The sequence below is a fragment of the Microtus ochrogaster genome, chromosome 2, assembly GCF_000317375.1.
Source record: "Microtus ochrogaster isolate Prairie Vole_2 chromosome 2, MicOch1.0, whole genome shotgun sequence".
Classification (NCBI taxonomy): Eukaryota; Metazoa; Chordata; class Mammalia; order Rodentia; family Cricetidae; genus Microtus; species Microtus ochrogaster.
The window spans coordinates 20,246,094-20,268,258 of NC_022010.1; the positions used below are offsets into that span (position 1 = coordinate 20,246,094).

General features: G+C 44.5%; 1 protein-coding gene across 3 annotated transcripts in view; it reads right to left on the reverse strand.

The window, feature by feature from the left end:
* Window positions 1–853: 853 nt before the first annotated feature.
* Crcp (CGRP receptor component) overlaps window positions 854–22,165 on the reverse strand; it is a 34,560-nt gene continuing 13,248 nt past the window's right edge. For 2 of the 3 annotated variants that reach the window (XM_005344553.3, XM_013350389.2), the window contains exons 4-6: window positions 18,609–18,703; window positions 11,083–11,140; window positions 854–1,170 (exon numbers count right to left, since the gene is read on the reverse strand). In XM_005344553.3, coding sequence (XP_005344610.1) covers window positions 1,021–1,170; window positions 11,083–11,140; window positions 18,609–18,703 — 303 coding nt within the window. In that variant the 3' untranslated portion in view covers window positions 854–1,020. The remainder of the gene's footprint in view (window positions 1,171–11,082; window positions 11,141–18,608; window positions 18,704–22,165) is intronic. The other variant, XM_026785060.1, reaches the window with a different exon arrangement.

Sequence of the window (22,165 nt, forward strand, 5' to 3'; positions counted from 1 at the left end):
ACCTCCTCTCCCCCCAAAATACACACATACAGTATAGTGGCACACCATATGGTGTGTTTATTTGCTTGTTTGTTTGTTTGTTTTTATGAGACAGGGTCTCACTGTGTAGCTCGGGCTGGCTGGAACTTGCTATGTGGACCAGGCTGGCCTCTGCCTTTCAAGCTGAGAGGCATACACTTTTAATCCCAGCACTCAGGAGGCTGAGGCAAAAGAATCATCAAAAGTCTGATGACAGAGTGGGCTACAGACTGAGTTCAAGGTCAATTTGGGCTATAAGTGACTGAAAATAAACAAGTGCCTCTCATTTGTCATCAGGTGGGATCCTGTGCTACCCACGCACTCTGGCAATAACAGGGCCATACCCAGATGCCCTTTGACCATGAACCAGAGCCATGAGACAAAATAAGTCTCTTTTCCTTGTCATTTACCAAAGCTGTAAGAATTGTTTTTAGCAATTAACAGAAAAAGGATTAATTTTTTTGTATGTATGTGGTATGCATGCATGTTAGATGTGTTTTCCTTCCTATGCGGACCAGGCTGGGCTCAAACTGGAGTTTGCTCTTAATCTCCTTTTCTAACGTCCTGTTTCTGCTAAGGACATTCCTCTAGAGTGAGCTAAGCTCTAGGTCATTTCCCCAGGAGCAGCTGTGGAGGTCTCAAGCATGAGCCATTTCCACAGCTCCACTCTCACCCAGCCGCTGCCACAGCCTACAACACAGGCATCAAAGCGCTAAATAGCTTAGCACTGAGGACAAGTGTGGCAGAGGCCACAGAGGTCTTTCTACCCAGAAAGCTGCACAGGCAAGTCCCGTCTTGAGCTCTCTGCCCTTCTCTGACCCCATGTTTCTTGATCTCAAGGCATAAAGATTTCTTTATATCTTATTTTTGCAATTTCTCCCAACCAATTCTGAGATCGGACATATTGAGAGAGGGTAAAACCAAATAAACAATCCTCTGAACATCCAGGAAATGGCTGCTGGGGCTTTGAACTCCACGAACAACCTTGCCAGCTGTGCACATCTATGCTGGGTCTTCCTCTTCCATCGCCACATCATTGCTAGTGCTTTTACTCTGTTCATCCTCTGGTCCTGCAGGCAGAATGCTAGTGACAGTATGCAGAAGGGCTTCAATCTGCTCCTCCGTGAGCCGCTCTTCACTCTCTTCTACCATCTACAAGGGAAAGGAAGCCCGTCAGGGGTTAGAAGTAAGCCTCCCTTCATTGCCCACCTGAGCCATGCAGTCCACAGTGCCAGTCCAGAACCTGGACCTGAGCCAGCCAGGTCTTCATCTAGGATCCACAGTAGGATGAAGCCAGCTCAAATCCAAGATCAAGCCAAAGCAAGCATGCAATGTGGGTCTGTGGAGCTGAGCATCTGTCTGTCTGTCTTTCTCTTCCTGCATGTTGCTCTTCCTTTTTTTGGTGACAAGGTAGCCCTGGCTGTCCTGAAACTCACTATGTAGACCAGGCTGGCCTCCAACACACAGAAATCTGCCTGTCTGTCTTGTGAGTGCTGGAACTCAAGATGTGCATCACCACTATGTCCAGCTTGTTCTTCTTTAGATAAAGGGAAATTCTAACTATTCTGTTCCCATTCACATCCACACACTAGTATGTCGGGTGTGCAAAGAAATTCACCTTTGGGGAGTGACAGGGCCCTAGATAAACTTTAGGATTTCACAACAAACCACCTCCATCGTAAGTGATATGACCCAGTCACTCGATGCTGCTTCCCCTGTACTAGTTTCTTTTTTTTCTTTTGTTTTTTTTCGAGACAGGGTTTCTCTGTGGTTTTGGAGCCTGTCATGGAACTAGCTCTGTAGACCAGGCTGGTCTCGAACTCACAGAGATCCACCTGCCTCTGCCTCCCGAGTGCTGAGATTAAAGGTGTGCGCCACCATCGCCCGGCCCCTGTACCAGTTTCTATCCTCTAACAGTTCTCAAGACCCCTGCTGCTCACCAGAGCTCTGCAGGGTCCTCGTGATCTCTTCCAATACTCACTGCAATCCTAGCAAGAAGCAGGACTGGACCCCCAGCCTGGCTTCCCCAGGTAGAAAGCCTCCAGCTAACACATACCACATTGTGGTTTGGCTCCTAAATGTCCCTCAAATGCTGTGCCTAGGAAGTTTGGTCCTCAGCCTATGACACTACTGGGACACAGAAGAACCTTTAGTAGTGGGGAGTACAGGGAGGAAGTCAGGATATTGGGGGTGCTAGGACCCTACACTTTCCTCAAGTTTATGGCTTGGTTACTGTCCAGGCCTAAAGCAACAGGGCCATCTGTACTTGGACTGAATCTGAAACCATGAGACAAAATAAACCTTTCTTCTTTGTAAAGTGGTTATGTCAGGTATTTTATTAAAGCAAGAGAAACAAACGCAACCCACTAATCTCCAAAGAAGGCAGAAGAGGAGCCTGACAAGTAAGTAGAAAAAAAGAGAAGCTGAAGAGATGATGGCTCAGCAGTTAAGAGCACTGGCTGCTGGTGCAGAGGACCTATTTCAGGTACCAGCAGCCACACAGCAGCTCATAACCACCTGCAACTCCAGCCCCAAGGGCTCCGACACCCTCCTCTGGCCTTTGCAGGCACCCACGTGCATCCTCACACAGGCACAGGCACACACATAAACATAAATAAAAAGATTTAAGATTTTAAATTTATTTTTTACATGTATGAGCATTTTGCATACATGTGTACCACGTGTGTGCCTGATGCCTGCTAAGACCAGAAGAGCACATCAGATCCCTTAAAATTGGAGTTAAAGATGGTTGTAAACCACAGAGGTGCTGGGAACTGAACCTGGAGTTCAGAGTGCTCTTAACTCTCCATCCTCATAAAAATACAACTTTAAGCCAGGTGGTGGTGGCACATGCCTTTAATACCAGCCCTTGGGAGGCAGAGGCAGGCGGATCTCTATTGCGTTTGAGGCTAGTCTGGTCTACAAGAGCTAGTTCCAGGACAGAAACCCTGTCTCGAAAAAACAAAAAAACAAAAAACCCAACAACTTTAAAAGCACTATGCAGGTATGCAAGACTGTGTTCACAATGAGCCATGAGCATGTGACTGACACCGGATGAAGGTTTTTTTAACAACTACCCTCTGAGACCCAGCAACTGATATAAAAAGGTATTTCAGAAAGAACCCTAGCGTTCGAGACCAGCCTGGTCTATAGAGCTAGTTCCAGGACAGGCTCCAAAGCCACAGAGAAACCCTGTCTCGAAAAAGCAAAATAAATAAATAAATAAATAAATTAAAACAAACAAACAAACAAACAAACAAACAAACAAAAAAAAAACAGAAAGAACCCTAGCAAATGTACAGCGGGAAGTCAAATAAGGAAAAGGTTCCATCCCGAAGAGAACAGCAGTCTGACTGCCTCCTCATGCAGACACAGTAGTGCTGATCTGAAGACCACATAAGACACACCCAAGAACACATCGCGGGTGCACAGAGCACTTTCCTTTCTGCCAAACCGTTTCTATAGCTAGAGAATAGTTTTGGGTGTTTCAAGTAGGGGGTGTCCTTTTTTTTTTTTTGGTTTTTCGAGACAGGGTTTCTCTGTGTTTTTGGAGCCTGTCCTGGAACTAGCTCTTGTAGATCAGACTGGTCTCGAACTCACAGAGATCTGCCTGCCTCTGCCTCCCGAGTGCTGGGATTAAAGGCCTGCGCCACCACCGCCTGGCACCTGACCATTTTCTAATGGTTCTTTTTTCTTTATTTAGACAAGGTCTCAAGTACCCCAGACTGTTCCCATACTTGCCATGTAGTCAAGGATAACCTTGAATTTCTGATTTGGCAGCCACCACCACCTAAGTGCTGAGATTATCAGGTGCATACAGCAAGCTGGGCTTGTGCAGTGCCAGGAAAGGAACACTTGTTCAATATCCTCAACCATCAGGGAAATCCAAATTAAAACTGCTTGAGATTTCACCTTAGATCAGTAAACAAACGACAGCAGATGCTGGCGAGGATACAGGGAAAGAGAAACACTCCTCCACTGCTGATGGGAGTGCAAAGGGGCACAGCCACTGTAGAAATCAGTGTGGAGGTTCCTCAAAAAGCTGAGAATCCATCTATCTCATGATCCAGCTACAGCACTCCTGGATATATACCTAAAGGACTCTACATCTTACTACAGAGATACTTGCTCATCCACATTCATGAAGCCAGAAACCAGAAATAGCCTAGATGTCTATCAGGTGATGAAAAACGAAAATGTTGAGACACTTATACAATGGAATACTGAAATCTGCAGATAAATGGATGTAGCTAGAAATGATCATCCCAAGAAAGGCAACCCCAGATCCCGAAAGTCAAAAATGAATGTTTCCTCTTATATGATCAATTAGCTTTTAAGCTTTAGTATATGTGTTTCATTTAGAATGTCTATAGGTTAGGTAGTTAGTAAGTAACCCGCAGGAAGAAAGGGATCTTCCAAGGAAGGAGAAAGAGAATACGATGTTATAAAGGGATAAAGGGTCTGGTATGGTGGTGCACATTTAGAAGCAGAGTCAGGCAGATCTCTATGAGTTCAAGGCCAGCCTGGTCTATATTGTAAGTTCCAGGACAGCCAGGGCTATGTAGAGAGATCCTATCTCAAAAAACAAAAACAAAACAACAAAAAGAGATAAAGGGGAAACTAGAATAGGAGAATAAAATGGGGATGAAAGAACAGGGTAAGGGAGGGAATGTGGGAAGGGAAAATTAACACTAAAGGCCCTTTGAAAATCCATATGGAGCCAGGTAGTGGTGGCACACGCCTTTAATCCCAGCAATCGGGAGGCAGAGGTAGGTGGATCTCTATGAGTTCGAAACCAGCCTGGCCTACAGAGCAAGTTCCAGGACAGGCTCCAAGGCACAGAGAAACCCTGTCTTGAAAAAAACAAAAACAAAACAAACAAACAAAGAAACCATGGAAACCTATTACTATAGATGTTTGCTGAAATGTACACATATGTGGAAGAAATTCCCACCAAGACATCTTATGCTACCAAGTAACCATTCCCCCATTGCTAGGAATGGATTACAACGTGGTAAGTCATTGGTCAAAGGGATCCCAAAGAATTCCCCCCAAATCACAGGGTGCTGCCAAGACTGTTGGTTATCCTCCACAACCTAAGAGTAAGGGCATATATGAAGACACCACTTACTATGTCATCAAGGATGGAACAAGCCGGGCGGTGGTGGCGCACGTCTTTAATCCCAGCACTCAGGAGGCAGAGTCAGGCAGATCTCTGTGAGTTGGAGGACAGCCTGGTCTACAAAAGCTAGTTCTAGGACAGGCTCCAAAGCTATGGAGAAACCCTGTCTCGAAAAAAAGCAAAACAAAACAAAAACAAAAGAAACAAAAAACAGAGTTGGTGCCCTGAAACAGAAGTTTCTCCCCTACCGGATCATGTTCATTGTACTAGAAGGTACTAAGCACATTATCAGAGAAGAGTAGTCTTCGATAATCACCTAGCTACAAACATGTCTGCAAGATGTACTGCTACCACAGTAGCTCAAATGTTACAGGAGTAATCAGCTGCCTTTTGATTGGATTTAAGACCCACTCCATGAGATGGAGCCCCTGTATGGCACTGCTAAAGGGCTGAGAACCTGAGACTAGACAGGGCATGGGTCCTAAGGGAAATCTGCTACAGTTATCTGCTAAAGGAATGTAGCAATAGAATGACTCTTAATGAGACACTGCTGTTCCCACGGATCAGCACATCACACACCCTCACCAGTGAAGCTTCTTGCAGCAGATGGGACCTAACACAGACTTACAACTGGACACTGCAGAGAGTGGGGGATTTTGGAACACTCAGCTCTAATGAGATCAACCCCCTGCTATCAAGGCTCAGAAATCTAAGCTGAAGAGGAGGCGGAAAGATTCCAAGAGCCAGAGGTGATGGATGATAACAAGGAGTCTTCAAGGCACAGCAAGAACTCAGATGGATTATGACAGACAAGTTTAGCCCATCACGGAGAAGGGGAGGTAGACACAAAGTCCGACTCCTAACCAAGAGGCTATTTGCAACAGAAATCTACAGGGAAAAGGAAAATCTGTTTTCTCCAATGGAGTAACACTGGGCATGCCAATCATACTCCAGGGCAAGACCCATGCCCAGGAGCAGGCTAACACAAAGCAGACTTCATGCTCTTTATGCCTTCTGTTTTAGTTTGTTTTATTAGGGATCTTTTGTTTGTTTATTCTGATTTTTGTGTGGTTGTTTTCTCCTTTGAGAGAGATAGAACATGAAATTGGGAGGGTAAAGAAGTGGGAAGGATCTGAAAGGAGTCAGGGGAGAGGAAAGAATATAATCAAAATAGACTTTATGAAATGTTTTAAAATAATAAGAAAAACGAGAAAAAAATCCAATTCTTTAAAAATGCATTTTTAGACAGATATGTTGATGCATGTTTTTATTGCCAATATTTAGGAGGTAGGGACAGGAGGATCAGGAATTCAAGATCATCCCAAACTCAACTACATATTAAGTTTGAGGCCAACCCAAGCTACATGAGACCTTACCTCAAAAAAAAAAAATTCACAAAATCAGATCAGACACAAAAAATTAAAGGCAGTAATCCAACACAGTATGCCCCCAAAGAAGAAAGGGAGCCGGAGTGAAATATCTGGTTTGATTATTTAGTGCAAAGGAAAGATTGTAAGCTGATGAAACACTGCCAAACCTGGCCAAAGCATCTGTGAAGAGCTCCATCATATGAGGAGCCGCACTGGAAACATACTGACTGTACTGAAGCATAATGACTTTGGGAGGCACGGCAGTGTGCAAGAGGCTCTGTCTGCAGCCCCAGGTCTTTAAGCTCAATCCTAACTCCTTCTGGAGCACCAGAGCCTCTCTCACTGATGCTGGGCAGCAGTATGGAGGCTCCTGCTACGGGGTGGGTGGAACCCTCTGAGGCCTTCCTTTTACATAGAACCAGTGCTATTGCCCAGCATCACTGACTGGGTCTGGCAGCGGCAGTGCCAATCAGGGATCACTAGGTATGACCTTAGCAAAAGGGCACCAGCTCTCCAAGCTGGCAACTTTACCAGAACTATACCCACAGGATAACTGTAGTTGGGAAGGTGGTTTTAAACATAAGATTCTGAGTTTTCAGGCACACGAAGAAAACGAAAGCTTAACTACCCTCTTCTTGGACCACCAGAGAGGTCAGCAACTACATCCTGCCTCACCTTTCCTCCCCACAGGACAGCCCAAATAAGAAACTCAAGGCTCAGCTGGGCGTTGGTGCAGCGGAGGCAGAGGCAGAGTCCCTTTGAGTTCAAGGCCAACCTGGTCTACAAACAAGAGCTAGTTCCAGGACAGGCTCCAAAGCTACAGAGAAACCCTGTCTTGAAAAACCAAAACAAGAAAAGAAAAGTAAAGCTTTAAAACTGCTTTCAGTGTTAAAGCATTTGATTTCTAATTGCTGCTGTTGGCCTGTTAGGCTTGGGTCATGTGAGGAAAGCCGCGTGCTAGGACTGGCAACTTCCAGTGGGGAGTGGCCTCTTCTGGAGTATTTGGCTGCCTCCAGGAATTAGAGAGCTTTGTGTATGCAGAGATTTGTCATTCACCAAGAGCTGTCTGCCTGCTAGGGTTTTACATATTTATTTGCTTTTATATTGTGAACAACTTGCCGCATTGGTATTGGGGAATATTGAAATGGAGCCTTGAGGTTTTCTTGTTTGTTTTTGTTTTTCCGGAATGGGGGGAGTGCTGGGATTAAAGGCGTTCACCACCACCACTCAACTTACTTTTTCTAGTTTTGCAAGTTTTTCATCTTTGCGATGTGTTTGTGGGGTCTGATCCTCAAAGTCCACCTGGTCTGAGCTTATTCATGACAGGACAGTTGTCTGTCTCCAGGGATTCTCCTCTCTCTGCCACCGTCTCCCTAAAGGAGCACTAGGATTACAGATGCTCACACTACACAAGCTTTATGTGAGCTTGTGGGGGACAAGCACTGTACCCACTGAGCTATTTCTTCCACACCATCACCTTAGAATCAGGACCTTTCTGAGCACTAACACGACACTCCCTTAGGGAAGACTAGACAAAACTGCTCTCCTCCTAGGTAGAAATTTATACTTCTGACCTCAATTGACAGGTTGCATAAAATGAATAAATACAACAAAATCTTACCAAAAAATACTGTATACAACTACTTTCAATCTATATGTTACAGTACATATAAATCAATCCTATGTTGAAACTTGGGTCTTAAATGATACATCCAGGTAATAAGGTCCAATACTAAACAGAGTTGTTCATCCTGGAAAACTCAGCTGTAGCAACAGCCATGACTTGCAGCTATTTGGCCTCTCAACAGCTTCCTCTGACCAACTGAAAGTGATGCTGACAGTGAGCTGTAGGGCTGCTATGGGAATGTAAGCCAATGGGCCTTGATGGGCACAGGCTGGAATGCTGTGCAGGACAAGGATCTGTGATGGAGCACAGCAGAGCAAGCTGGACTCTCACAGCAGGCCCACTTCCTCACAGAGCCTCTCAGTCAGTGGACAGCCACCAAAGGACCACAACAAACCCTAGTTGAGGCACTTCTTGCTCTCAACCGAACTCTAGCAAGCATGGGTGGTGCAGCCCCTTTCTGAGGCTGTCGTTACTCCAGGGAAACCAAGTCCTTTGCTTTCTGACCTCTGAGAAACCCTCATTCCTCATGCTCTCTGGCAGTCAGGACGCTGCTCTATCTAAGCCCTGCTACTCGCTATCTTTTGCACCAATTCTATGGTAGGAAAAAGATCTGATAAGAAAATGCTCTGCTGCAAGGAAAGAAGGGTTTGTAGAAAGAGACAGCTGAGGGAACACCACTAACCATCTCACAAGCTGTGACGAGTGATTCTAGGCATCACCTTGACGGCACCTGGTCGACTGGTAAGGTTCTGGGTGCATCTGTGAGGTGTCTCTGGAAGCCTGTGTGAGCTAATCGACTTACTGGAAAACGTCTACTGTTAATGCAGGTGAGCACCACTCAAGTGGCTGGGGTCAGGACAGCACCATTCTTACCCCAAGTGGGTCACTCGTGTCCTGGGCAACCTCAGTTCAGAATCTTTGGCCTGAAGGCTGTAGAACATACAGCAGTCACCTAAGCTCTCAAGCCCTATAGCCTCAGACTGTTTAAACTATCAGCTTCCTTGATTCTGAGGACTTCCCATCTGGACTGAGCCAATCTACTAGTACCTTGGGGTCTTCAGCCTGTAGATGGCTTTCTGGGAGGGACCTCTGTGCTCCCATAACCTTGTGGTCTATTCCCCTAGTAAATCCCCTCATCTCTGTCTCTGGTGATACAGACCTCAACTGGCCACTCACTGTCCTCTGAAATAAAAAGGTGAGAATATCTGTCCTCCTCCAACACTAAAAGGACACGGAAAGGCCCTTGGAGCACGTCTAACATGTCAGAGCGCTCAGAATCAGCTCTTCCAACAAGCAAGTCCGGAGCTTTCCCCAGGCTCGGGATGGAGCCCTTCTAACCCTCCTCACGGCTCCTCTTCATCTGTCACTTGGCCACAAACAGCATGTGGTGCTGATTAAAGTTGGAGGAGACCCAACACGTGATCCTTAACCCAAGGGACAGGGATCGGTTTCTTCATCTTTCCCTCTCCTGCAAGCTGAATCTGTCTAACATCTAGAACAATGAGGACACACAGATGGGGACCTCTGTTTAGCATAAAGGCCGAGTCCCCCAGGAAGCTCCCCAGAAGGGAAGGAATGTCTATAATTTAATTCTGGGTATGTTTGGAAGGACAGACACAACTCTAGGAAGACAATGAAGGCTTTAGTCAAAACTTAACTACTTTATAACCTTTGAAATGTTTTAGATAAATTGAGAGGCGCATAGAGGTTCTTGGGTCATTGTTTTCCATACTTTGCAAATTTTACAAAGACCTGAATGCTTCTTCTGTACTTGTTTTTGTTTTTTATTATATGTATTTTTCAGGAACGGAGCATAATATATGACCTGGGCTGGCCTCAAACTGTCACCCTCTACTCCTGCCCCCACAACAGTGGGCTCACAGGCATGCACCCCCAACCCCTGCTAAGAGCTGAATATTTTTTTTAATATTTATTTATTTATTATGTATACAATATTCTGTCTGTATGCCTGAAGGCCGGAAGAGGGCGCCAGACCTCTTTACAGATGGTTGTGAGCCACCATGTGGTTACTGGGAATTGAACTCAGGACCTTTGGAAGAGCAGGCAATGCTCTTAACCACTGAGCCATCTCTCCAGCCCCCAGAGCTGAATATTTCTAAGATAAACTTTGTCAACTATTTTACTGATTCTCAAAACCAAGTTTTCCTGGTAGTGACAGGACCTGCTTAACCCTCACAGCTAACTGATGCTCTGCCGTGTACCAGAAGGCCCCTGCCGCATGACACCTGAAAGGAGCCTCTCGCTGGCCTGCACTGTCACTTCCTCCCCAGACACCCTGCTCTGTCTCTGTCCACCGTGGCTGAAGCCCTGCACTGTGACTGCATATTGGGCCTTACAAATTACGAGGCTGCACCAGATACTTTTATGCAGGAAAATGAGACCACGTTCATGGGTTTAGAAAAGGATCTGTAAGGCAGGTGTGGTCACACATGCTTAGAGAAGCACAAAGAAGGATGAAAAACTGCAGGGGTGAGTTATGAAATGCGGACAGAAATTAATGTTATATGCTCGAGAGAGAAAGAGACTAAGCAGAGGTGGAAGCAACAGAAAGCGGGGACAACTGAGAAGGCCCAGCAGGACAGGCGAAGAAGACAGCATGTGGGGAAGAAAGAAAAAAGGAGGTGGAAGCGTGGGGGAGGGATGCACTTTGAGTCTAATGTTTTTATGCAACATCTGGTTGGTTGTAACTCCTACAGGCCAGCCATGGCCAGAAAGGCCTAGAACAGCAGAGGACAAAGGGTTGCCAAACCCAAGGAAGGAACTGAACTTCCAGAGTCCCACTCTCCAAGCGGTGAGGCTTCGCTCGGTCTCTCCTTTCACTTACGGCACGGGAATGGGTGTGCAGTCCCTGGCTTGTTCACTCACAGCCTTTCTGCATCTCAGACCCACAAAACAACTCCTGGAGTCCAGCGACCCCCACTCACCAGCTGGATCTCAACAGCGGTCATTGGCCTGTGGTTCAGCAGCTGAAGCTTCTCGGCTCTGTCAAAAGAAAAACATCAACTGCTTAAAACTCTCCTGCCCTGAAGGACCTTGGGTCTTGATCAAGTTCCTGTCAGGAAATAACTGGAGAATCCCTGCCAGGTGGCCCTGTAATAAGGAAGATTCAAAGAGGAGGGGACACTGGGCCTCTCCTCAGTGGTCCATGCGCCAGCATCCCACAGGGGACACAGGCACAGCGCTTCCTAAGGGAGCAACAGCAGAGGTGAGGGCTGAGCTCACCTGCCTTCCTGTACCTCCTAACGACTGGAGCGCCATCCCTCTTCAAGAAAAACCTGCCTGCCAAGGGTTGTCCTCTGATCTCCCCATCCTGCACAATGACACATGCATGCCCATACTCATATAAGAAATAAGAACATCTAAAGCATGTTTTAAAAGATAACACTTGCCATTCACAGTGGCATAAACCTCTGATTCCAGCCCTTGGGAGCTAGAGGCAGGCAGATCTCTGTGAGTTAGAGGCCAGCCTGTCTCAAGAATACACAACAACAGAACTCCCCATATTTGCTACACTAATTTTTATTTGGAAAATGAGAAAGTGTTTTTTTTTTCCTTTCTTTACTGCTTTACCATTTTTATTTATACTCTTTTTTAAATTTAACTTATTTTTTTAAAAAAGGAAACAAACTACCATCTTTTTTCGTTTTACATAAGAAAGTGTTTTCTTGGTTCAATTTAAAGAAAATGAAGAGAAGATTCTCCTCATTGGTTAGTCACTGCTTAGAAATGGTTAAGAATCCAGTTCTGAGAGTAACGTTATATATTGCTCAGATTTGTTTTGTCTTAATTTTAGAAGGATTATTTTTTAGACATGTATTTATTTGTGTGTGTGTGAGAGAGAGAGAGAGAGAGAGAACGAACATGTGTGAGATGCCCCAGCACACGTGTTGGTGTCAAAGGACAACTTGCAGCTGTTTCTCTTTCTCCCGTGTGGATTCCAGGAGTCAAACTCAGTCGTTCAGGCTTGGCAGCCAGTACCTTACTCACTGAGGCATCGCATTTTTATTTCTTAAGATAGGTTGGCCTTGAACTTGCTATCTAGCTGAGGATAACTTTGAACTCATGATTTTTCTGCCTCAATGTCTTAGATGCTAGGATGTGATGATAGACAGGGGTTGTCAACTTGACTAGATTTATCATCACCATGGAAACAAACCTCTGGACATGCCTGTGAGATCGTTTCCGGATGGATCAACTGGGGTGGTGATGTGACTAATGTGACTGCCACCCACTAGGGCTGGGGTCCTACTGAACAAAAAGGAGAAAGGGGGCTGAGCAGCAGCATCCATCTCCGAGTGCAGACTGAGGCTGCACTGTGACCAGCTGCCTCCCACTCCTGCTATGCTTTCCCCAGCATGATGGACCGGACCCTTTCTCCGCAAGTGGCTTTGGTCAGGCATTTTGCACAGCAAAAAGTAATTAATACACAGTGTTACTGAGGTTTGAATTATCTTAATAAATTAAAAGAAGCCAGGCATGATGGCTCAGGCCTGTCTCAGAACTGGGGAAGCTGAGATAGGATATCAAAGTTGAGCCAGCCTGGGCTAAGTAACAGTTGAAGATAGTAATTACCATATGACCTCAAACTTGGTATGAGGCCAAGGATACTTTAATACCTGATCTTCCTGCCTCCACCTCCCAACAGGATTATAGGTCACCATACCCAGTAGCAATTATCACAAGAGATACACAGCCCACTGTTGAAGAGGTTAAAAGGTGACAGGACTTCAAAGATTAATTTTACTTCATGTATGAGGATTTGTCTGCAAGAATATTATGTATACCACATATGGAGACCAAAGGAGGGCATCAAATTCCATGAACTGGAATTATAAACAGTTTTGAGCCTCCGTGTGAGTGTTGGGAACCAAACGCCAAGGGCAACAAGTGCTACTAACCATTGAGCCATCTCTCCAGCTCCAGTGACAAGACTTCAAGGGGAAAGGAATGACCCTACCTTCGCTATCCCCACACAAGTGGTAAGTTCGACATTTCTTCCTGGGTCTGACTCTAGAGTTTCACACTCATCCTTTAGGTCTGTCCGACACAAATGGAGTTTAAAGACACTCTGGATAAAGATGCAAAGCCACAGCTGCCTACTGTTTGAGAAGCAGTGTGAGTTAAGTACCTCCCCAAACCTCAGGTCCACGTATGTAAAAAAATTAAAGAGTAGCAATTAGAACTCATGAGGGCTATGAGAGGTGACATTCTCGTATCTGAAGTGGCTGCTACCACCACTTACTGCCTGTTTTCCATTTGCTGCCAAAGGAGGATGTTTAAGTGACAAGGAGATAGGAAGTAATTTGTCCACAGTTCCCAGCAGTCAAGACAGGGACTCAGCCGCCAGCGCTCACACTGGCCATATGCTTCTAGCAGAAGCATCACCATGACGACAGCCCCAACACAGCTCCAGTCATTCAGGCACTGTTACAGCGCACGTGGTCAAGCTCTATCCTCAAATCCCCTGAAATGTTTACCAATCATTTCCTCAAATGAGATTTCACAGCAGTGGAGCATTGGCCTCGTATGCAGGAGGCCTTGTGTTCAATCTCAAGCAGGATGGAAAGGGAGGAGGAGGGAGCAGAAAGATGAAAAGAAACAAGGGGAGGAGAGGTGGGAGGTGAAGAGAAAAAGACTTTGCATTGAGCCCTGAGAATTTTCTGGGCAAAACTGAGGGATGTGGCTTAGTTTGCTAGGGTTCTCGCCTGAGTTCCATTGCCAACACTACATAAACCAAGGCATCCTGGCAGATACCCTACCCTGCCTCTGCTCTGCCACTGCCAGCCACTTCTTCCTTTAGAAGGTCACCCTATGGATTCCACAGTGTCCCTCTTTCTTGTCTGGCCCTTCGCTGACTATTCCTTCTTCGTGTGTCAAGTTCTCTTCCCTTGTCTGGCCCTAGCACTCCACACCGTCACCTTTTCCCTCCAAGCCTCTTACTGACTTCCTCATACAAAATGCACAATCTCCATAGCTACTACAGGTTCTGCTGGAGAAATTCATGTTTCCAAGATATGTGAGCTGAGCTCCAGACCTTTGTAGCCAAGTGTCTCCCACACATCTCCACGTAGACATTCCAGATGCTTCGAAACCAACACATCTGATGCAATTGTGACTACTTTCCAAAAACTAGCTCCTCCCTGTACTTCTCTCTCGAAGACGAAAGAGCCTAAAGTCAGAAATCTGGCAGCCACTCCTCACTTTTTCTAACCCATGCCAACACTCAGTTCCCAGGTACTTATGATTCTTGGAAGGTGCTTGTGCCCTCCTCACCATTACTTTAAATCCCTCCACCCTCTCGGTTACAGGACAGTATACTTTCCTCTTACAAGCAAACACCTTTTAAAAGACTGAAATCTAGCCGGGTGATGGTGGAGCACGCCTTTAATCCCAGCACTTGGGAGGCAGAGGCAGGTGGATCTCTGTGAGTTCGAGACCAGCCTGGTCTACAGAGCTAGTTCCAGGACAGGCTCCAAAGCCACAGAGAAACCCTGTCTCAAAAAAAAAAAAAAGAATAAAAAAAAAAAAAAAGACTGAGATCTTGTGACAGGAAAGATGGCTCAGTAACCTGAATCTGGAGACTTCCTCTCTCTTATCATCGCCTCTTATAAACATAATAGTACCCTAAAACTGACACTTGCGTGCCTCTCCACTGTGTCCCCTCCATCACAGCACTGAGAGAGACAGAGCTGGCATGATACAAATGCAGTCTGAAGGGTGAGCGGAAGGAAGGGCTAGGGAAGCCTCGACTTCGAGCAGAAGCTTGTGACAATTCCGAGGAGACAGGAAGCAGGAGTTGATGTTCTGAGAGCAGACCAGGTAAAACCACCAGGGAAACCTGAGAATCCATCATCTACACTTGAGCTCTGCTGGTCTGAGGTCCACGTCAAACCCCCGGAGTAATGTGTGTGCAGGAGAGACCCCGGAGTAATGTGTGTGCAGGAGAGAAGACGGGCAGAATTCCTACAGACCTAACTGAGCTGGCCTGTGAGGGCAAGTGTCCTTCTCCACAGCTGTGTGTCTTAAAGGGTGATCTCAGGATAGGAGCAGGGGCTGCTAGTTAGGCACTGAGAAATAGAGATCAGGCCAAATCTAAACTATTAAAGAATCAATTTTGGTGGAGACTGGGGTAACACACTAAACAAAAAATTACATAACACATGGTACCAGTGACTTGAAGTTGAATTCCAACTGTATTATTTTGTTGATGAAGTCTACGAAGTCAAACAAACACAACCCCTAGCCTATCCTCAAGGACTCCAGTAAAGATATCTTAGCAAAATAATGAATGGCTCCCCAAGCAAAACAGAAAGAAGGTGACTTCAAGATCAAATATAAGACTGAAAGGACATGTTAAACATAGTTTTAAAAGTGATTCCTGGTTAGCAAGGCTGGCCACCGTCTTATCTGGCAAGTCGCCCCTTCACCAGTCATGCAGGCAAAGAGGCAGAAGTCAGCCACAGAGCAAGAAGCTTGCTGGATCCCTCTACTGGCCACTGTGCAGCACGTCGGGAGCTTTTGCCCAGGCAGTCGTAAAACCAAGAGGTAAAGATGTAAAAGGCTATATGAGACGTTATAAATGATTAGTTTGAAGACCACAATTGGAAAGGGAGCCAGTTAATTCTCTACTCAAGTGGGCTTTAAGTTAATGTGTATTCAACCAAGTCTGAAACAGTTCGCAAAGCGATTCCTATTTTATAGGTTTTTCTCTCTCTCTTCCTCCCTTTCTCCAACCCTTTCCCTCCTTTTCTTTTCTTTCTTTCTTTCGCCAACACTGGTGATAGAACTCAGAACCTTAGCCATGCTAAGCAAGTTCTCCACCATGGAAAAGATGCAGGAACTACATCCAAATAGACAAACACTTGCAGAAGGACTTGAAAAATCAGTCATTAAGATTTCTGTACAGGGCTGGAGAGATGGCTCAGCGGTTAAGAGCACTGACTGCTCTTCCAGAGGTCCTGAGTTCAATTCCCAGCAACCACATGGTGGCTCAAACTATCTGTAATGAGATCTGGTGCCCTCTTCTGGCCTACAGGCAGGATACTGTATAAATAAATTTAAAAAAAAAAAAGATTTCTGTCACATGGTACTGGCGTTATGGCTCAGAGGTTAAGAGTGTACTGCTCTTGCAGAGGACCTGGATTCAGTTCCCATCCCTCATGTCAAGCATCTCACAGCCATCTATAATTCCAGCTACAGAGGATCCCAAGCTTCTGCCGTCCTCAGGCATCTGCACTCACCTGAACTTATCCACATGCAGACACGCAGACACGCAGACACACACACACACACACACACACACACACACACACACACACAAAATTAAAAATAATTTTAAGGGGCTGGAGAGATGGTTCAGCAGGTAAGAGAACTGGCTGCTCTTACAGGGGACCCTGGTTTGATTCCAGCATCCACATGGTGGTTCCCAACACACTATAACTCCAGTTCCATGGGACCCAACAGGCACACGTGATGCACATACATACACATATACATGTGGGCAAAACATTAATACACATAAAAAATCCAGTAAGACATTTTACTGGATGGTGGCGGCACCTTTAATCCCAGAACTCAAAAGGCAGAGGTAGGACGATCTCTTTAAGTTCAAAGCCAGCCTAGTCTACAGAGAGAGTTCTAAGGCCACACAAAGAAACCATGTCTCAAAATACAAAACAAACCCCAAAAAAGCAAATAAATAAATAAATAAATTTAAAGAATTTGAAGAGCAATTATGCTTTTAAGGCCAATTCCCATTGATGACAATGAAAAACCCCAGTAAATTTGGCTACACACTACATAACAAAGGGGAAGCATTAACAGAGGCTTCTAACAACAGAATTGCCATCTAAACTATCTGAATCGTCAAAAGGCTCAGAATACAATTCATAAAGTTATTTCAACCAGGAAAATACGACTTATTTTCAGAGGAAAAGAACAGATAGTAAACTCATGCTAACTCAGACCTTAGAATATCAAAGGTGTCAGCTATTATCACAACACAAAAAGGAAACAGTGTTGAACTGAATGGATGACCAGCGGGTCTACCAAAAAAGTCATTCAAAACCGTGTGCAGACAGTGGAAGGGGAACTGGAGAGATGGCTCAGTGGTTAAGAGCAATGGCTGCCCTTCCAAAGTCCAGAGTTTAGATCTTAGCACCCACATTAGGAAGCTCACAAACAACTGTAACTCCAGCTCCAGAGGATCTGATGTCTTCATCTGGCCTCCAAGCACAACTACACACACACACACACACACACACACGCACACGCACACACACGCGCACACACGTACACACATACACACATGCACACATGTACACACATGCACACACGCACACATACACACAGAGTTTAAAAGAGGTTTGTCTCCAGTGTTCACCTAAAGTACAGAGGTGGAGAAGTGTAGCAATCATCATCCAGAACATGGTAACAAAAGCAACTGGAGGGCTGGATCAGTGTTCAACAATACCACCTAGCATGTGCCGAGGCCTGGGTTAGTATCAACAAACACCAAAAACAAAACAAAAAAAAAAAAACCCAAAAACAAAACAAAACAAAAAACCCAAACAAACAAAAATTTACGAAGCGGCTTTTGGAAGTTATCAACATTAACACTAATCTAAAAGACATGGGCTGGTTGTCTCCCAATGTAAACCCTTAACCTGTGTTTTTAGCTTTTGTAAACTGAACTCACACATATATTAAAGGCCAAGAAAAGCTGCCGGGAGGCATCTGAGGTGCAGGCAGACTATAGTCAAGCCACTTCTATCTCAAGCAAACACAACGCCAGGTAACTTTGTTCATTTGTCTTATAAAAAGAACTTCCATTGTCTTTGTTTGTTTTGCTTTCTCTTTTTTTGCCTGCCTTCCTTCCCCTTCCCTGCAACTCCAAACCTCCAATAGTTCTGGGGATGAAACCCTCACACATGCTAGCATGCAAGGTAAAGATGAGCACTGAGCTACACTAGCAACTCAACACTGTTAATTCTGAATCCTACTTTCAATCTCATTTGGCTGTAATGACAGGTAGCAAAGAGCTTTATGAACACTAAGGAAAGACTCTGGGATAAGGACGCAGTGGCTCTTTAAGGCCATGTGTCTAATTTTCAGTTGTCTTTTCTCGCAATACCATCATCCCACTTTAAAACAATAATGTGTACGCCCTTAATCCCAGCATCAGGAGGCAGAGGCATCTCTGAATCTCTGGGCCTGTGGCCAGCCTGGTCTACAGAGTGAGTTCCAGGAAAGCCAGGGCTACAGAGAAACCCCATCTCAAAAAAAAGGGGGGGAGGGGGACAAAAAACCCAACAACAAGAAAAAACAGTTCTATGTGCAATTATGAGGCCAAAGTATGACTGAATGAAGATGCAGCTGTTGTAAGAAACTATTCTAAGGCATTATTCTCACTGCATTTTACGTTACCTGTTGCCTACTGAGGATAACTTACTTGGTCAGCTTGTGGCTTTTCATTGCCGTGAGGAATTCTTGAACAATCGCAGGACTCTGGTTCCTGCATGGCGTTTTTGATATGTATTTTAATGTCTAAAAAATAAATACACAAAATAAAGCCAAACATAAGATATAAAAATTTTGAGGGTTTTTTGCCCATCAAAATCCCAGCAAAATTCTTCAAAGACCTTGAAAGAACAATACTCAACTTCATTTGGAAAACCAAAAAACCCAGGATAGCCAAAACAATCCTGTGCAATAAAAGAACGTCTGGAGGCATCACAATCCCTGACTTCAAACTCTATTACAGAGCTACAGTACTGAAAACAGCCTGGTATTGGCATAAGAACAGACAGAAGGACCAATGGAACTAACTGAATAGAAGACCCGGATATCAATTCACACATCTTCAAACACCTGATCTTTGATAAAGAAGCAAAAAATATCAAATAGAAAAAAGAAAGCATATTCAACAATGGTGCTGGCATAACTGGATGTCAACATGTAGAGAATGAAAATATACCCATATCTATCACCATGCATAAAACTCAAGTCCAAATGGATCAAAGACCTCAACATAAATCCAGCCACACTGAACCTTATAGAAGAGAAAGTGGGAAGTACACTTGAATGCATTGGCACAGGAGATCACTTCCTAAATATAACTCCAGCAGCACAGACACTGAGAGAAACAATTAATAAATGGGACCTCCTGAAACTGAAAAGCTTCTGTAAAGCAAAGGACACAGTCAACAAGACAAAACAACAGCCTACAGAATTGGAAAAGATCTTCACTAACCTCACATCAGACAGAGTCTGATCTCCAAAATATACAAAGAACTCAAGAAATTGGACACCAAAAAAACAAATAATCCAATAAAAAAATGGAGTCCAGACCTAAACAGAGAACTCTCAACAGAGGAATCTAAAATGGCTGAAAGACACTTAAGAAAATGTTCAACATCCTTAGTCATCAGAGAAATGCAAATCAAAACAACTCTTGAGATTCCATCTTACACCTGAAAGAATGGCCAAGATCAAAAACACTGATGACAACTTATGCTAGAGAGGTTGTGGGGAAAAGGGAACACTTCTGCATTGCTGGTGGGAGTACAAGCTGGTACAACCCCTTTGGACGTCAGTGTGGCAATTTCTCAGAAAATTAGAAAACAACCTTCCTCAAGACCCAGTAATACCACTTTTGGGTATATATCCAAAGGACACTCAACCATGACACAAGGACATGTGCTCAAACATGTTCATAGCAGCTTTGTTTGTCATAGCCAGAACCTGGAAACAACCTAAATGTCCCTCAATCGAAGAATGGATAAGGAAAATGTGGGAAAATGTGGTACATTTACACAATGGAGTACTACACAACAGAAAAAAATAACGACATCTTGAATTTTGCAGGAAAATGGATGGAGCTAGAAAACATTATTTTGAGTGAGGTAACCCAGACACAGAAAGACAATTATCAGATGTACTCACTCATAGGTGGTTTTTAAACATAAAGCAAAGAAAACCAGCCTACAAATCACAATCCCAGAGAACTTAGACAACAATGGGGACACTAAGAGAGACTTACATAGATCTAATCTACATGGGAAGTAAAAAGCAGAAAAAGACAAGATCTCCTGAGTACATTGGGAGCGTGGGGACATTGGAGGAGAATGAGGGGGGAGGGGAGTAGTGGGGAGGGGAGCAGAGAAAAATGTAGAGCTCAATAAATATCAATTAAAAAAAGGAAAAAAATGTGAGGGTTTTTTAAAGATCTATTTTTATTTTTAATTATGTGATTCTATGTGGGTATGCCCTTGAATACAGATATCTGTGGAGGTGAGAGGCTTCAGAACCTCCTAAAACCAGAGTTCCAAGCAGCTAAGTCACTCAGCATGAGTGCTGGGGAATCAACGTGGACTCTCTACAAGAGCAATATGTGCTCAAAACCACTGAGCCATTTGGAGCCCCAGGACACAGGAATTTGAGTAAGGGGCTGGAGAGATGGCTTAGTGATTAAGAGCACACACTGCTCTTGCAGAGGACTCAGGTTCAATTCCTAGCATCCACACTGTGGCTCCCAACTATCTATAACTCCAGTTCCAAGGAACTGACACCCTCCTCTGACCTCCACAGGCAAATAGGCATGCACGTGGTACATAGACATACATGCAAGCAAAATACTCAAATACATAAAATCTTGAAAAAATAGTTCTGAATAAGAAAAAAGGAAAGCAGTGCTATAATTTAATATTCTAAAATTTTCAGATTTTTAAGTTATTTTTATTTTTAAATTATGTTTATGTGTGCGCATGTGCGAGTATGTATATAAAAGAGCAGGGGCAGAGGAAAGAAATACTGATCCCCTGACACTGGACTTAGTTACAGGTGGCTGCATGTAGAAGGAGCTGCGGGCTGCATTCCTGCTGCCCAGCTCCCGGACGCCTGGCTAGCTTATGCCCCAAAATAACAACACACAAATTGTATTCTTTTAAACACTGCTTGGCCCATTAGTTCTAGCCTCCTAATGGCTAATTCTCACAATCCTGACTAACCCATATTTAGTAATCTGTGTAGCACCAGTCTTACCGGGAAAGATTCAGCATGTCTGACCCGGCGGCTAGCTGCATTGCTGGTGTCTGAGCTCACTTCCTCTTCCTCCCAGCATTCTGTTCTGTTTACTCCACCCACCTATGTTCTAACCTATCAGAGCCAAGCAGTTTCTTTATTAATTAGTCAATGACCTTCCTCCATCAGCTGCGAGCTGCCCAGTGCAGGTGCTAAAGTCAAACTCAGGAGCAATAAGCACTTCTGACTGCTGAGCCATCACTCCAACCCCAAAGTACTCAAGAGTTCTAGCCCAACACTTGGGGAGTTTTGTTGTTGTTGATGATGACCTGTCTTTAGGCTATGATGAGCTGCAGTTTATACAATATTCTAATGTAATACTTGCTTGCTGTTTCCATTCAATTCCCAAACAGGTTAGGAAGGACAACCTTATGAATTAATTTTGCTTTCTTTTTAAATGCCTTTAAACCCAGCACTAAAGAGGAAGAGGCAAACAGATCTCTGAGTTCCAAACCACCCTGGCATGTGAGTTCCAGGTCAACCAAGGTTACACAGTGAGACCCTGTCTCGAAAAACTGAAGAAAAGGGAAAAAAATTAATTTGGCCTTGCACAAAGAACAGTTCTAGCCTTTGTCTTAGGTGGTGATTTCCAGGTCCCTGGAATGTTATGCCTGGGCCCCTGGGTAATTCTGCTTATCAGCCTAACTTAGGGGCTGGCCACACCTCTACAGTTTCAGAGCAAGGGTTAGCTAGCATAAGACCAGTGGCAACATTCCATGCTACGGCCACAGACTGACTTTAGAAAAGTAGTAACTCAAGTCCATGTGTGAGGACAGTGGAAACTATGACTTGGATATTCCCCTATTTTTTTATTCTCTTGGCTAATTCTATTTATTTATTTATTTATTTATTTATTTACTTACTTATTTATTTATTTATTTTGGTTTTTCGAGACAGGGTTTCTCTGTGGTTTTGGAGCCTGTCCTG